We start from the raw sequence: 16,845 nt of genomic DNA on the forward strand, positions 1-16,845 counted from the left end.
CTGTTAGTAGGTGTGACTGGGATGAAGAACCAGCAAAGGAAATGCAGGAGAAGTCAGACAGATAGGAGAACAGTGTCGCTGAACCCAAAATAACACACTATCCAGAAGAAGGTGAACAACAGTGTCAGATGCTATAGATGTAAAAAAAAGTATGTGGACTGAGAAAAGTCCATTAGATTTAGCAATTAATGTCTTCACAAGGTAACTTTAGAGAGAGCAGATGCAACTGAATGATGAAGTGGAAAGCCAGATTACAGAGAATTTATGAAAAAAATGAGAGGAAAGGAAATAGGGGCACTGATTATAGATGGTTTTCTCAAGAAGTTTATCCACAATAGGAGAAAAAAACATAAAAAATGATGATATCTAGCCAGGATGGTAGGACCAAGTAAAGTTTGTTTTGTTTTGTTTTGTTTTGTTTTTCATGAGAAAGAAATGGATGTATTTGTAAGCAGCAAGAAAGGAACCAGTAGATAGGGGTAAAGTGAACATACAAGAAAAACCGGGAATGACAGTGGGAACAATCTATTGGAGAAGATGTAGGCAATGGGATCAATGGTACATGTAGAACAATTGACCTTCACAAGGAGAAGGGCCCCTTCTTCGTGTCAGATTGAGGTGTAGGAGGAGAGGGTGTGAAATGACATCTAAATAATGGGAAGGAGGGAGAAATTGGATGAAAACCCTCCCTAATAAATGGGTGGAGGTAGGGAGGAGGACCTCCAAGGTACCACCCTAGTTCTCTTCTCCCTTTAAACACTCTCTATGGGCCGTCATCAAATCTCACAGGTTTAATTATTATCTCTAAGATATATATGAGATTTACATATATATATATATATATATGATACGTTATAATATAGATTTACATATTCACCTCCAATCTCCCCCCTGAACTACAGTACCACACCACCAATTGTCTGTCTCAAATTCAACATATCCAAAATGAAACCCATCCAACACAGAACTCATCATCTTTCCCCTAAAACCTTCCCCTCTTCCAAACTTCCACCATCACTTCCAATATCTCAAATTCTCAATCTCAACTTCATTCTATATTCCTCATTTTCCCTCACCCCACATATCTATCCAGTTGACCAATCTTGTAATTTCTCCCTCCACATTACTCACATCCAACTCCTCCTCTACTTGCACAATCACTTAGTTCAAGCCCTCAGTGCCTCTAGATTACTGTAAAAGCTCTCTACTTATTTCCCCTATTTCAAGTTTCTCATCAATCCATTCAATCCTACAAATGCTGCCAAAGTGATTTTCATTACGTCATACACTGCTAAACCAAATCTAACCCTATTAGCTCTAGGATGAAATATAAACTTCTGTTTAACTTTTAAAACTTTTCATAACCTGGTCCTAACAGACATTACTTTCCTCTCCTCTACTTTCACACTCTGCCATCCTGACAAATTGGCATGCCCTCTGTTCCTCACTTAAGACCCTCTAACTCTCACCTTTCTGTAGTGGCAATGGCTGGCCCCCCTCCTGGAAGGTCCTCCCTCTTCAGCTTTGCCCCCAGCCTCTGTTTCTTCCTTTAAGGCACAGTTCACACACTACTTTTTTTTTGGTTGGGCAAGTCACTTAGCCCTGTTTGCCTCACTTTCCTCATCTGTAAAATTAGCTAGAGAAGGAAATGGCAAACCACTCCAGTATCTTTGCCAAGAAAACCCCAAATGGGATCACAAAAAATTGAACACAATTGAAAATGAATGAAGCACCACTTTCTGCAAAAAGCTTTCCCTGATTCACCCCAGTGGCCTTCCCTCTCAAATCCCATGCTCAATTTATTTGTATTTCTTTGTACATGTTCATTTTACATTTATTGTGTACATATTAATATGTTTATTTGTCTTCCCCATTAGAATGTAAGCTTCTCGTGAAGGTCGGTTTCATTCTTTGTACCCTCAGTATATGGCACAATATCTATCACAAAGTAGGTGATAAGTTTATACTTGTTTATTCCTGTAGAAGGTGAAAGCTTTGTGGGTGGAGACAAATAGCCTGATGTGACAGATATTGCAGAGAAAGAATTGACAAGACTTGGTAACTGAATGAATAACTTGGTTGAGAGAGAGGGAAAAGAGTCAATTTGAAGCTGAGGGATTGGAAGGATGATTGTATTATCAACAGAAACAGTAATAAAAGCATACCTAAACTGAAAAATATTCTTACAAAACTTGTAATGGCACAAAGAGATTACAAATTTAATATTTACTACACCAACTTTCTGGAAACCACAGAATGTTGAGAAATACATTTAAACAGGTCCATATCATAGGTCATATATCTTAAGTTGGGTTTGTTAGAAATCATCTAATCCAAACCCATCATTTCCCAAATGAAGAACTAAGGCCCAGAAGGTTAAGTAACATAACCAAGGTCACACCATCTGAAGTGGGTTCAGAACTCAGGTCCTCTGACTGCAAAGCCAATGATCCTTCTACTGTAGCGCACTGCCTTGTAAAAGAAATCTACCTCAAATGTTGGGAATTTAAGGTGCTATTTAAATATGAATATAAATTGACTGTCACACTTTCTAATTTATGACTCATTACCATTAGGGAATATAAGAAATATACTAAAAAACAAAGGCTAAAGAAGGAACAGAAACCATTTCTAACCCACATAAGCTTACTCCTTACCGATGAAACTCGCTTTCTTCTAACTTCATTCTCTGCTGACATAAGAAGCAATTCAAGTTCCTTTATTTTCTTTTCCTTATCAGGATCATCATCAACAAATGGCTGCTGAAATGAGTATTTAACAAAGGCAAAAGAAGAAAGGAAAGAGCAAAATAAAAAGTAGCTATAGTTACACAAATACATGTTCCAGATTTGATTATCTTCAAGATGGTTAAAAGCCAGTTTCATTAATTAGATCTAATTGTTCTAGGTTCTTCCTAATCTATAATAGAATGCTAGCCAATATTTTCAGATTACACATTAAGGAAAAGGTAAATTTAAAAAGAGCAAACCAACATTGCCAAGATGCACTAATTTAGTTTTTAGTGAGCTTTTTTAAGCCCTGTATATTACTACTAAGAAAGTGTGTGCCACTTTAAGGAGACACATAATATTATAGAGGATAGTGAGCTGATCTCAGAGATCCCAGAGATGACCTGAGTTCAATTCCTACCCTGACACATAGTGGCACTATAACTCAGGGCAAGTCATTTAATTTATCAGTTCCTCAGGAAACTCTACAACTATTAATTTCAAAACAGGTGCTAATCTGCATTGGTGTATCAATTTTCTTACTGGGAGTTCCCTATACCAATGAAATCACAGGTTTGGTAAAAATAAACAAACATACTAATCCTTAGCAAAAATATTTTTATAATTCAATCACAAGTTTAAAAAAAGGAATTCACAAAAATAACTGATTCAGTTTGTCAAATATTACAACTTTTTTATTTTTATTTAGCAATTTGTACTTTCCAAAACACTTTCACATTACTTCCTCTGACCAGCCCTCAAGCTAGACAGGGATAGTATACTATGTTGGTTGTATAGAAAAGGAAATGAGTTCTATCAGACTTGCAAAGTACACTATGTCCTTTCTTTAAAAATAAAAAACTACCTGAATAAATGCAGAAGAAGTCTGAACGTGTTCTACACAGTTGCCTTCTGGTGACACATACTGATAGCCTGGGATCTAAAAATAATCATATTAAATTTCTTAATACATTATAAACATACATTTTAACATAAACAAGCATTATTATTGTAAAATGTCAGGATTAAAGGTAAGGAAAAGATCTTAAAGTTTCTAACCAATTACTTCCTATGTATTACCTGTGTCTTTATAATTCACCAATATAGAACATTTTACTAAACTAATTTACTGAATGAATCAATGGAAGTGAAAAATAAAATGTAAGTTAGCTCCATTTGGGGGTCTAAAATATGCAATTTTAACTTGCAATTTTAAATTTCATGACTTTTGAAAAATGTTATGTCCTTAAATGAGAACATTTGGGAGAAAAGATTTGAAATCTCTCCCAGATCTAATGGATAGACCTGAGGTCAGTCTTTAGCCCAAACCCACAAATTTCACCTTTACAAAAATTCACGTTATCCCTCCGCCAGAAATTTTGAAAAGCCCCCATTCTGGGTAGGTGGGAATCCCGCTACAACCTAGCACTCCAAAAAGCAATAGGGCTGAATGTGCTCATATTACTTAGCAGAAGAGGTCAGGCTCAAGATATGAGGACTGGAAGCAAGGCTTCACCCCATTCCATTCCCAACAAAGACAAAAATGAAATAAAGATTTTTTTTTAATTTAAAAAGGAGTGTTTGTCTGAATGCTCGAAGAAGATTAACAGAAATAGTTACTATAGACACTCTGATAACACACTAAATGAGGCCTCTTTTATTTCCCTTACAGCTTCTCTAATCATTGCGGAATTCCTGGAGAATCTAGTTTACAACAAGAGAAAAGGTATAGGGATTTTTTTTTAGTTGTCTTATCTAGATTCCATAGGAATTTAAATATGAATTCCTCCTTACTTTTCCATGGGTTAACCCAAATGACAATTTGCCATAGTACTCCATATGAAGTTTCAAATGCCCCTATTTTTTTTTCAAATAGATTATTAAAAAATTTAAAATCCACAAACTCTTGTCCCCAAATTATTGTTGCAAAAATTATCCATGTCTTTTCTCTTAAATTCGACTACTTTCTCTAACAGCTTAGCACGGTACCTGGAATATACAAAGTGCTTAATAAGTACTTTATTATTTAATAAGTGCTTATTGTAATTGAGGAATAAGATATATCAACTTAAACCTAATTGAGGGACAGGATATATTAGTTTAAATCTAGTTAAGGGATAGGTATGTCAGTTTAAATCTAACAGGGATTATATCAATTTATACTGATAAAAAAGGACTTGAATGGAAAATAAATTCCAGTATCTATGAAGTGTCTATGAGCAAGGTACTATACATAAAATATAAATAGGTAGTGTTAAACTTAAATGGCTGAACTACTAATAAATTATTACTTATGTGCTTTATTCCAAATATTTGTGATTTCATCAGTATAGATATCACCTTCACTGGCTTAGATTGCAACTTCTTTATATCTTTAGATTAAGTAGTTTTATAAATTGCTCTAGTAGTACTAGTCCAGGCTAGACAACCCCTGCCCCCCAAAAAAGTAATTACCTAATGGATAACCTGTTGGTAGCATGATCTTCCACACTTAGATAAGCTAGTGCATATATGAAGGTGAACTGGAAGCCTTTCCTGCCTGGTAGTACCTATCTGAGCTTTTGCTCAACTGGCTTTGGTCCAGGAACCCAGAGTTACTTCCATATTATTTTAAGTAGGATTTCAACAGATATCTATCTTTATTTTTACAAACTATTTTTATAACTATCTTTATCTTTATAAACTAAAATATCCTTCCCTCCCCCAACTTCTCTTTCATAAATTATGGCTAAAAACTTTATTTCTACTTAAAGGAATAAAAATATAAATCCAACAAAATACAATAACTCAAACTACCACTGATATTTTATTTTTCAGAAGGTGATATTCCAGTTCTAGACTTCATCTATTTTATGTCATATGGATTAACAGATAGCAAGGAAAGATTATATACTGAAAAAATTATATTCTAAAATTTTAAAGGTAGGACATTAGATATGATTTAATTCATACCTCCCCTCTTTACAAGTGCAGAAACTGAAGCCCAGAGATTTATTTACCAAATGCTACAAAGCTAATTACTGACAAAGTACTCTACTATATAAGTAGTATATTATTGCAGTTATGGTTTAAGAGGCTTAAGGGACTTTTTCTCCAGTTTCTTGAACTGTCTCAGTATATATATGAACCAGTTTAAAAAAAAAAGACTAGTTAAATTCAGTCAAACAACCAGTTATGTGGTGGGGAAACAAGATTTAATTTAGTCAAGAAATCAATTGTTGACTAATTTAAACTGATTGGCATTCCCAACCCTTGCCAGATAATGGTATTGGTAAAATCTGACATTTAGAGTTAAGGTGAGATGCAGTTAGGACTAAATACAAATACAGTATATGTAGACTACAAAAAAATTGCCTACCACTTACCCACCAAACACAGACCAAGTGAATTACAATATTAGAATATGTATATGCCAAATTCTTTAACCAGATAAGATCAAAACTATAAGTAATGGGGCAAACTGAATGTAATATTTGTCCATGAGAAAAACATACTACAAATAAAAATATGCACTAATATCTAGCTAAGGTTATCACCCATAGTAGTTGTCTCTTTTATAACTTTCTTAATTTTTCCCCCAGTTTGGGAATTTAAATATCTATTTTCTTTTTGCCATTATTAAATAATATTGGAATTGCAATATTGGCCAGTAATATTAAGAAAACAAATGTTTTACTATATAGCAACTAAAGCATTTAAAAAATAAAGATATTAAAAATATGTGCCTGAACAGGTATGTAAAACTGATTCTGGGTTTGCAAATGGTCCATAGTCGCACAAGGTTTGTGTTGAAGTTTTGATGAAGCAGATCGTTCTGATTTGATTCCATCTTGTAAGTAGCCCTCCTGTTCCACTTTTCTTCGCATAGTAGAATTCCAATGATTTTTAATAGAATTATCAGTCCTAAGAAGTGATAGTGCACAGTTAAAAACAGAAAAAATAAGAGTGGAACAGGATTTTAAGAATTTTAAACTTCAGACATTACACAAATTACACAAAAAACTTAACTTTTTACAATTGTTGATATTAAATGTTTTATTAAAAAGGTCAAACCAGAACTCTAGAGGAAAATACATACATATTTCAAGTTTAAGATTATGCTAACAAAGTGATCACAGTGGTTAGAGCACCGGCTATGGAATCAGGAGGACCTGAGTTCAAACCCGGTCTCAGACACTTCTTAGCTGTGTGACCCTGGGTAAGTTATTTAACCCCAAATGCCTCAAAAAAAAAAAATTATACTGACAAGTTAAAAGGACACAAAAATATATTGTACAGTGAAAAAAAAAACCTAACACACTGTAATAATTAATCTATTATCTAGAAATAAAAATTAAGAAGAGAATTCTTCATCATTTATTTAAACGTGAATTATAAAACTAAAATATGCTGCATAAACAAGAGGTAAATTTATGTGGTCAAAACAAAAAATATGCACATTAATATTTGCAATATACCAACTGAGCAATATTGTGCCAATTATAAACACCTGATATATATCATTACTTGTTGTTGAAAGTGAAATAATAATAATTATTATAGCTAACACTTATATAGTGCTTACTATGTGCCAGGCACTGTGCTTATAAGTACTTTACAATTGTTATCTCATGAGATCCTCAGGAGGTAGGAGGAAATCTATGGCAAACAGAGGTTAAATGACTTACCCAGGGTCCCACAGCTATGTTGTGTCTGAGGCTAAACTAACTCCAGGCTCAGCCCTCTATTCACTGTTATTACCTAGCTGCCCTGATGATGAGATCACCTTCATCTAACACAGAAATGAAGCCCTCTAAAAATTTTAAATGTATTTATCGTCTCACAAAACAGTGAAAATAGTAGTAAGAAGAACATGTGCCTGCAAAAAAGTCTTGGTCCAGCTGAACCAGATTAAATGGAGAGCACTGCTAAAGAAACTGGAAGGAAAGAAACACAGACTGGAACAGATAGGCATTTTGAAGAACATTTATTCTCATCAACAACAGGAAAAACACCAAAGTTATACTCTCTAAGGATTTTCAAAAACCTACATATCGGACTATATTATGTGAGGTGGTAATGACGCTTAAGAGAATAAAGTCATGAAGAGATTTTGACAAGGCTCTTATCAAGTCCATAGAGAAAAAGCCATGCTGTATGCAACACAATTTTTAAAAGTACTTAAGGATAACTTCCAAGATATTTCAACAAAATAAAATAAAGGCAAGTCTTAAAAGGGAATACAGATCTGTATATCAGAGGTGTTTGCCCCAGTCATGAGTAATGTTATGCATAAGATTCTAATACGGCGAGTTTTTCCAAATGCCCTGATTCTCTAATGAGATAATACTAATTGCATCAAATTCTGAAACATCATAAAAACATTCTTATAGAATATATTATGACACAAAATACATTGACATTGGTCTAATCACCAACTCTGGAAAAAACCAAAGTGGATGAAAAACCACATACCATTCAGAAAATGATAGGTAGCTAGGATGCCAGCCCATCAAATTAGTCCATCAAAAGATATTTTGGATATATTACAGATGGATAATAAGCTAGGTTTAAAATCAAGCTGGAAGAGGAGATGAGAGGAGACTGCATTTGGCAAACTGCATTGCTTTCAATGATCTCAAACTGCCCCTGCAAAAGTCCATCTAGCTCTTTAATACAAATATTTTTCCAGGAATATTACATAGCTACAAATCCTAGGACACCACAATCTCTTAAGATTTTAAATAATTCAAAGGAAAATAAACAGATGCAGAGGAGTTATAAACCAGCATGTTACCAAAAGCATTTTGTATGCAAAAAAGGGGAACAGGATATTGCTGAAGCTAAGAATGACCAGAAAAAGATATGAGATAGTCAAACAATGAGAATTAGAGACAACAGATGGATAAGTCAACCAGGACTTTGGTAGCCTAAAGACACAAAAAGATCAAGAAGGCGGTGCCCAAAATGCAGGGCACAACCTTTTTGGAGGATTCATAAGACAAGAATTACATAGGAAAAGAAGGAAGGTAGAAGCAGTGAACTACATCTGTAGTGGAATAATACAATGATACCTTGAACGATTTGTGATTTTATCAAAGACTATTTAAAGTTTTCATTGCCACAAGAATTTTTCAAGTTTCGAAAAAAAAGTTTTACTACCACTTTTGTTTTATTATACTGGAAAGAAGCTGAAAGGTTCCAATTTTGTATCCCTTCACTACTCAAGAGGAATTATTTATTGGAGGAAAACAAAATGGCAGGAAATACAAAAGACTAGATCAAAGACTTTACAATTCTTATCCAAATTTTTAAAAATAAACTTAAGTTAGAGATAGCAAGGCAAGATTGCAAATGTCAAAAAATGATAAATATTAATTTTCTCATCTGAAGTAAAAGATATAATAGATCATAGATCAATTTACAATCAACTAACAAGTATTTATGAAGCACCTACTACAATTTGTGCCAGGTGCTGGGGATACAATTAGAAATAATTCTTACTTTCAACCATGAGAAAAAATGTCAAAGAAACAAAGATCATAGTAAGAAAAGATACTGGTTTTGTACACTAAGGCTCCAGGAGAAAAATGTAGAAAAATTCCCTTTTTTTCCAATATATAGTTTTTATTGCACATTCATTAAATAAATATTTATTGATCATTAACACATACAAGACATTACAGAATATTCAAGTCTAAGGTTTGAAGTGCTATTTGTATTTCTTCCAAAAGAAAGCAACATTTATGTACATATGAAGTACAAAATGGCCTCCACCATTAGAGAAGCTACAAGACTTTCCAACTTGTCTGGGAAGAGAAATATTCTTTGATCCAGAAGAAAAAGAAAGGAAAAAACACCTGCTCCTACATAAGGTCTTAATGGTGATAGGCAACTCTATTTAATAATGGACATATGTAAAACCGAAGCAAGCAACTGGAAGGTATCCTGTTTTAGAACCTAGGGCAGGCCTACAAAACCTGTGGCCCGTGGTCCATTTACAGTCTGCCTGCCCTTTGCGACACGCCACAGGATTTCCTCTACGTACAAAGAATGTTTTCCTCCATATTTTTCACAGACTGCCTGAAGTCCTTTGGTATACTGCAAGCGGCCCACGGACCACAAGTTGTGCAGGCCTGTCCTGGGGTATATTTGAAATAGAGACCCTCCTGAAACTTACCAAACTGTAAGACTATATCTTCTGGTGATTCACATGTAAATGAATAAAAAGAGTTTAAAAAAACAAACATGGAAGACTCTAAGGATTTTGAAGACCCAGGAAGCAAACTGAAGGATACAGGAACAGAATTGGCATTTTCATAATTGCTGACAGCTGACAGTACAGAAAGGAAGCTATGAAAAGCAAATGGCTAGGAAAACAGTGCTAGAAAACTGCATTCAACTTTCTGGACTATGGTACAAGACCCACGAACGATGGGCTACTGGCCAAAGAGAGTATATCTAATGGCAACTAGGAAAAATAGGAGACTGGATGATCTCATCAAGATTGCTTTAAAATGAAAAGGACACCGTTGTTTAGCCAGATACTACAGAAGTCAGTAGATCTGCCACAAGAGGGCATAGGAAAAAGACTATTTGGAGGTCCCCAGAAATTCACAGGGCACAATATACCCAGAGAGAGAGAAATATACAAATGTTCAGGAAAAGTATTTACAACAAAGTGAGCTAGAGAACTTAACCCAAGTAGGTAAACAAGGCATCACTATGCAATGAATAACTAGAACATGCATGTTATACTTTATGCATGTTATATGCATGTTATATTTATCCTAACAACCTAAACAAAAATTTTACCCTAAAAAAGAATAATTCAATACTTCTAGGATCCATAATTTCATTGGATTGAGTATTACCCTCTACTGACACAGGTTACAGCCCAATCCTGCTATGACTTGAAAACTTCATCACCCACAGTCAACCTAGTATTGAACTTCTGACGACTTAGCTAGTTTGGTCATCAGGGATCAGACACACAATTCATTGGGTCATGAGCCAGTCTTCCTAGTTTGGTAAGGCTTACCCAAGTTTATAGGTATAGCATTTAGGAACCCAGAGTCACCCTCAAACCAGTGAGGCATCAAAGTAGGACCTATTGAAGGCTCAAAAATAATAAAAAAGAGACAATATAGAATCATTACACAACAAGATGTTCCTGTTTAGAAATGCATAAACATGGGGAAGGAAATACAGTGGAGAACATTTGAGTGCAGATAAAATAAAAGAGAAATAGAAATGATATGATGGGAGTATTACCACCCAAAAAGCTACAGGAAATGAATGAGAATTACTTTCCTGATGTGGATAACAAAACTAGCAGATAGGACATGGTTGTGTTGGGGAATTCTAGTTATTCATACAACTGCTGGATGTATCTATTAAAAGTTTAGAACGCTTGAAAGATACATGATTTAGATTTGCCACTAATATAACCTATCAATAAAGAAAGTTAAAAGGCTACCTGCTGAGTGGGACTTGATTTTGAACAATAAAGAGGAACTTATCAAGGTAGTGGAAATTAAGAGAATCTGGGGAACTTAATATTCATCATAGATAATGATAAAGGCATTTGTGTGGCATAATCAGAAATGTGCTTGAAGGGAAAAAAAGATTTCAAAATATTTAGATACAAATCTTGTAAGATCTGATGGTCTATGATTCCAAAAGGGATCTCACTTCAAGTGAGATGAGAAGTTCTATAAAATGAAACTCTAATAATAATTACAAATTACTTCAATGAGAAAGTAAAGGTTAAGGAGTCTAAAAACACTGAAGGACTTGTAGAGGGGAATTGCTTGATTTGTTTGTATTTCTAAATGAACACTGAGAGAAAGGAAATGGAACCGAGAATGCATAAATGAGAATGAGAATTGAAGACTGGTCCCATAAAGTTAAATGCCATGAACAATAGAAAATGTTTGTTCAGCTAAGTAGAGGTTAAAAGTAAGATTAAAGAAGGGACAGAGCCCCTGCTTAAGTGGACAGGATGATGACAAAGAGAAGTAAAACTAATCAAATTTTATTTTGCTTCTGTTTCCTCTACCAAGGAGAATAATATACAGCCTGGAAAGGACAGTACAAAAATGGTTAATATGGAATTGAAACACAATATAATTAAGAAATAGAAGAAAGCAAGCTTAGCTACCTAAATGAGTTCCAGTCACCTGACTTGGGCAAACTCCATTGTTTTTCAGTCATGTCCAACTCTTCATGACCCCGTGGACCTCTGTCCATGAGGTTTTCTTGGCAAATATACTGAAATGGTTTGCCATTTCCTTCTCCAATGGCAAACAGAGGCTAAGTGACTTGCCCAAGTTCACACAGCCAGGAAGTTTCTGAGGCTGAATGTGAACTCTGGTCTTCCTGATTTCAAGCCCAGCATTCCATCCACTGTACCACATAGCTGCCCTATGCAAACTACATATCAGGGTACTAAAAGTACTTGAGAACTGGGATTGCAGAACCACTTTTGTTAATCTCCAAGCTACTGTGGAAGACAAAAGAAGTGCTGCAGGATTGGAGATTAACAAGCATTATGTCTATTTTCATAAAACAATTGAGAAGGTGGTAAACTATAGCCTGGTGAACATGATACTGATTCTTGGGAAAATACTAGAAGATTGTTACAGCGATGGTTCAGAAACACTGAGAGCAAGTATTTCTATCCCTTTACTAGGATAGAATGCTATACCGAGGGCCATGAGGTGTTCAGTTGTTTTTCAGTCGTGTTCGACTCTTTGTGACCCCATTTGGGATTTTCTTGGCAACTGGAGTGGCCTGTCATTTCCTTCTTCAGTTCATTTTACGGATGAGGAAACTGAAACAAACAGGGTTAAGTGACTTGCCCAGGATCACACAGTCACTAAGTATCTCAGGTCAGATTTGAAGTCAGGAAGACGAATCTTCCTGACTCCAGGCCTGGCACTAGCCTTTGCACCACCTCGCTGCCATGAGGACCTAGGGTCAAATCCTGAATCAGAAACTTACTAGGTATATAATCCTGGGCCAATGACCACCTCTCGAAGCCTTAGTTTCTTTATCTGTAAAATGGAGATAACAAAATTCCGCTAGTACTTATCTCACAGAGTTTTGAAAGACTTAAATAAAATAACATGAGTTAGGTAATGGGCAAACCTTAAAATGCTATACAAATGTTAGTAATATTGTTATTCAGAACTAGTTGAATGACTAGACCCAAAGAATGGCGATTTGTCAGTCAACGTCAACCTGGAGAAAAGTCCACTGGAATGCCACAATCATTGGTCCTGTTCAATGTTTTTACCAATGGTTTAAACAAAGGTGTAAATAGCTTGTTCAACAGAACACACAGACAGTACAATGCTGGGAAGGATGGCTAACAAAATGGATGTCAGATTCAAGGGCCAGAATGATTCCGACAGGCTGGAAGGATAGGCAGAAACTAATAAGATGAAACCTATTAGGGATATAAATAGATAAAGACCTATGTAGAACTAGATTTAGATCTCTATCATTTCATATCTATATTGATATGTAATACTTGAGTTCAACTGTAAAACCACAGGATGAGGAAGGATATGATTAGAAAGTAGTTCATATGAAAAAGTCTTTAATAGATACTCCATTTATTTTTAGGCAATTGGGGTTAAGTGACTTGCCCAGGGTCACACAGCTAGTGTCAAGTGTTTGGTCTGAGGCCAGATTTGAACTCAGGTCCTCCTGACCTCAGGACTGGTGCTCTATCCATTGCACCACCTAGCTGCTCCAACACTCCATTTTTCAAAAGGATTGACAAAAACAGGAAAATGATAAATGTTGGAGAAAACGTGGGAAAATTGGAACACTAATGCATTGTTGGTGGAGTTGTAAAATGATCCAACCATTTTGGAGAGCAATTTGGAATTATGCCCAAAGGGCTATAAAAATGTGCATACCCTTTGACTCAGCAATAGCACTTCTAGGGCTATATCCCAAAGAGATCACACAAATGGGAAAAGGGCCTATATGTACAAAAATATTCATAGCAGCTCTTTTTGTGGTGGCAAAGAAGTGGAAATTGAGAGGATGCCCATCAATTGGGGAATGGCTGAGCAAGTTGTGGTATATGAATGTGATGGAATACTATTGTGCTATAAGAAATGATGAATAGGTTGACTTCAGAAAAACCTGGAAAGACTAGTATGGTCTGATGCTGAGTGAAGCAAGCAGAACCAAGAGAACGTTGTACACAATAACAGCCATGTTGTGTGATGACTAATATTGATAAACTTAACCCTTCCTGGCAATACAAGGATATAAGACATCTCCAGAGGCCTTGTGATGGAAAATGCTATCCACATCCAAAGAAAGAACTATGGAAGTCGAATTACTATTTTTTTTCTCTTCTGTTGAGTTTTGTTTCCTCTTTCTGATGGTTCCTCCTATTGGTTTTAATTTCTACTTACAACATCACTAATGTGAAAATATGTTTAATATGACTGTAAATGTATAGCCTATATCAGATTGTGTGCCGTCTTGGGGAGGGTGGTAGGGAGGAAGGGGGAGAAAAATTTTAAACTCAAAAGCATATGGAAGTGATTACTGATAAATCAAAGTAAATTAAAAAAAAAAAAAGGAATTGACAAGCTAGAACATGTCCAGACATAGTTGAGTGGTGAAGGGGCTCAAAAACATGCAACAGGAATACCAGTTGAAGGTACTAGAGAAAGTAGAGAATATTACATTTAGAGGGGCACATCATAGTAATCTTTAAATATCATAAGGGTTATCATATAGAAGGATTACTCTTGGATCAGGAAAAAAGAACTAGAATCTTCGAGTGGAAATTACTGTGAGGCAGATTTCAACTTAAGACGTGAAAAAAACTTCCTAATAATTAGCAGTATTAAAAAACTGAATGGGCCAAGGCGGGCTGGATAACCAATAGTCATTGCTGTAGGCAAGTATCATGTCTCATGAAGGTAATAAGACTAGATGACCTCTGAGTTCTTTTCCAGCTCAATGGCTCCACAAAATGTGTGTAAGGCAGAGTTCACAGCGGAATAAAGTACGGCATTAGAAGATGTGAATTCTCATTCTGGCTTTGATAATCACTTAACCTCTTGAAGCCATGGTTTCCTCATCCATCAAAAAGGAATGATATATACCTGCCTACTCCCTTTCTAAGATTACAGTGAGGATCAAATGAGATAATGTATGAGAAAGTACTTTTAAAACTATAAAATGTTATACAAATCTAATATATCTAAATGTTTAGACCAAAGCAACTACTTCTGATATAAATTCCTCCCCCCCATAATTTTATATTTCTATAATAAGTCTCAAATGAAATTATTATTAGAAAAATCTGAAAAGTTTCAACCTACTGAGCTATCTATTTGAATCAAGGGCAAATTAGTACAAAGACAATTTCTTTTAAGCCACACACACACACACACACACACACACACACATGTGGAGCCTTTACTGCTTTTTGTTTTAGCCAGTCTACTGCTAGTCACAGAACTAATACTGTCATAATAAAAGCTGGAATCTTTTGTAGAAGAACTATATCTAATATTTGAATTCTTTCCAGTTCCCATTGAGCCTATTCTTGTCTAACAAGTATCTGCTTAATACTGATTTGTAACCAGATAAGAAGAAAAATAACATCTACTTTTAAGAAAATCAGGCTTATATTCCTACACTCTGAAGACAAGTACTTTTATTACAAAAAAAAAAAAACATAATTGCTATTTAATTGATTATAAAGTTACTTATTTGAAAATTATAAAGCAAAAAAAGCATTAAAATTAAAAACCCTAAAAGGTTGCTTACTTTAAAAAAAAAGTTTAATTTTAGATTAAGATGCATAGAAAGCTTTGAAGATGTTTACTATTTAATTTTTCCTCTAAGTTTGCTTTGCCTTATAAATATTACGACAGGGGCAGCTAGGTGGCGAAGTGGATAGAGCTCTAGCCTTGGAGTCAGGAGGACCTGAGTTCAAATCTGGTCTCAGTCACTTCAAACTTACTAGCTGTGTGACCCTGGGCAAGTCACTTAACCCTGATTGCCTCACCAAAAAAGCTAAATAAATAAATAAATAAAATTATGACGAATCTTAATAAAGATCATGTTTCATTACAGGAAAAAAAATATACATTTATATAAGCACCTTCCAGGAAGTAGTTTGGCAATTTCAGCCCAACGATTTCCCAACCGTTTATGTGCTTCATAGATTATTCTGTCCTCTTCTTCTGTCCAGGAAGACTTCTTTACTTCAGGATTCAGATGGTTATGCCACCTCTCTCTGCACTGTTTCCCTATTCTTCCTTTTAAATGTTTTGCAATCAAAGACCAGCGCTTTGGGCCATATTTCTGAACTAATTCAATAACCTGAAAAAAAAGGAATATGTTTTAAAGTAGAAACAAAAAAATATTTATTCAAGTTTGAATAATATCATTAAAAATTTAATTCGCAATTTAAAAGCACAACTGTAACCGGCCCAACAACTGTGGAGAAGCGTACTTCTTCAGATTTTCTAAGTTCATATCTTTGGGCTCAAACTTATCTAAGACTATATACACTAATGAAAATATAATTAACACAAGTACTTATAGATGTTCATTGACTAGAGAATGCTTAATCAAACTGTGATACATGAATGTAATGGAATATTTCCATAATGTTTTTTCAAAAACATGAAGAATTCACAAGACCATAGGAAAACATATGAACTTAAGTAGAATGAAGTAATAAGCACAGGAAAACAATAAGAAAAAAAACTGAACAATGTGTAATTATAAAAACAAAAGATATCAAAATATTAAAATAACATTAGCTCTTTAGAAGCTAAATCGATTTTTCTAAACTAACTCACTATAACAATAGCAGTGATATCAGAATATGCATTTTATTTTTCAATCCCTTTCTTTAAAAAAAAACTCATTTTCACTAAGATGATTAACAAATCACTTTCAGAGATCTAAAGTAAATCCTTAGTTTTCTCCTCTTCAACTAGTAAAAAAATGTTAATCAATAATCAGTTAGATAAGCACTGAAAATGAAAAATTAACATAACTTTGTCTATATCCATAACCAGCTAAACCTTTATAATGGTGAAGTTATTAGAGTCAGCTTCTCCTCCTTCCCCACCCTCCC

The 16,845-nt window shown here is 34.8% G+C and overlaps 1 protein-coding gene across 5 annotated transcripts in view; it reads right to left on the reverse strand.

Moving 5' to 3' along the window:
- LOC114053677 (myb-related protein A) overlaps positions 1–16,845 on the reverse strand; it is a 61,701-nt gene that overhangs the window by 23,141 nt on the left and 21,715 nt on the right. For 4 of the 5 annotated variants that reach the window (XM_027876792.1, XM_027876794.1, XM_027876790.1 and 1 more), the window contains exons 5-8: positions 15,859–16,079; positions 6,455–6,632; positions 3,595–3,669; positions 2,658–2,762 (exon numbers count right to left, since the gene is read on the reverse strand). In XM_027876792.1, the coding sequence (XP_027732593.1) occupies positions 2,658–2,762; positions 3,595–3,669; positions 6,455–6,632; positions 15,859–16,079 (579 nt within the window). The remainder of the gene's footprint in view (positions 1–2,657; positions 2,763–3,594; positions 3,670–6,454; positions 6,633–15,858; positions 16,080–16,845) is intronic. The other variant, XM_027876791.1, reaches the window with a different exon arrangement.

Source organism: Vombatus ursinus, unplaced genomic scaffold (genome assembly GCF_900497805.2).
Source record: "Vombatus ursinus unplaced genomic scaffold, bare-nosed wombat genome assembly UNPS02014812.1, whole genome shotgun sequence".
Classification (NCBI taxonomy): Eukaryota; Metazoa; Chordata; class Mammalia; order Diprotodontia; family Vombatidae; genus Vombatus; species Vombatus ursinus.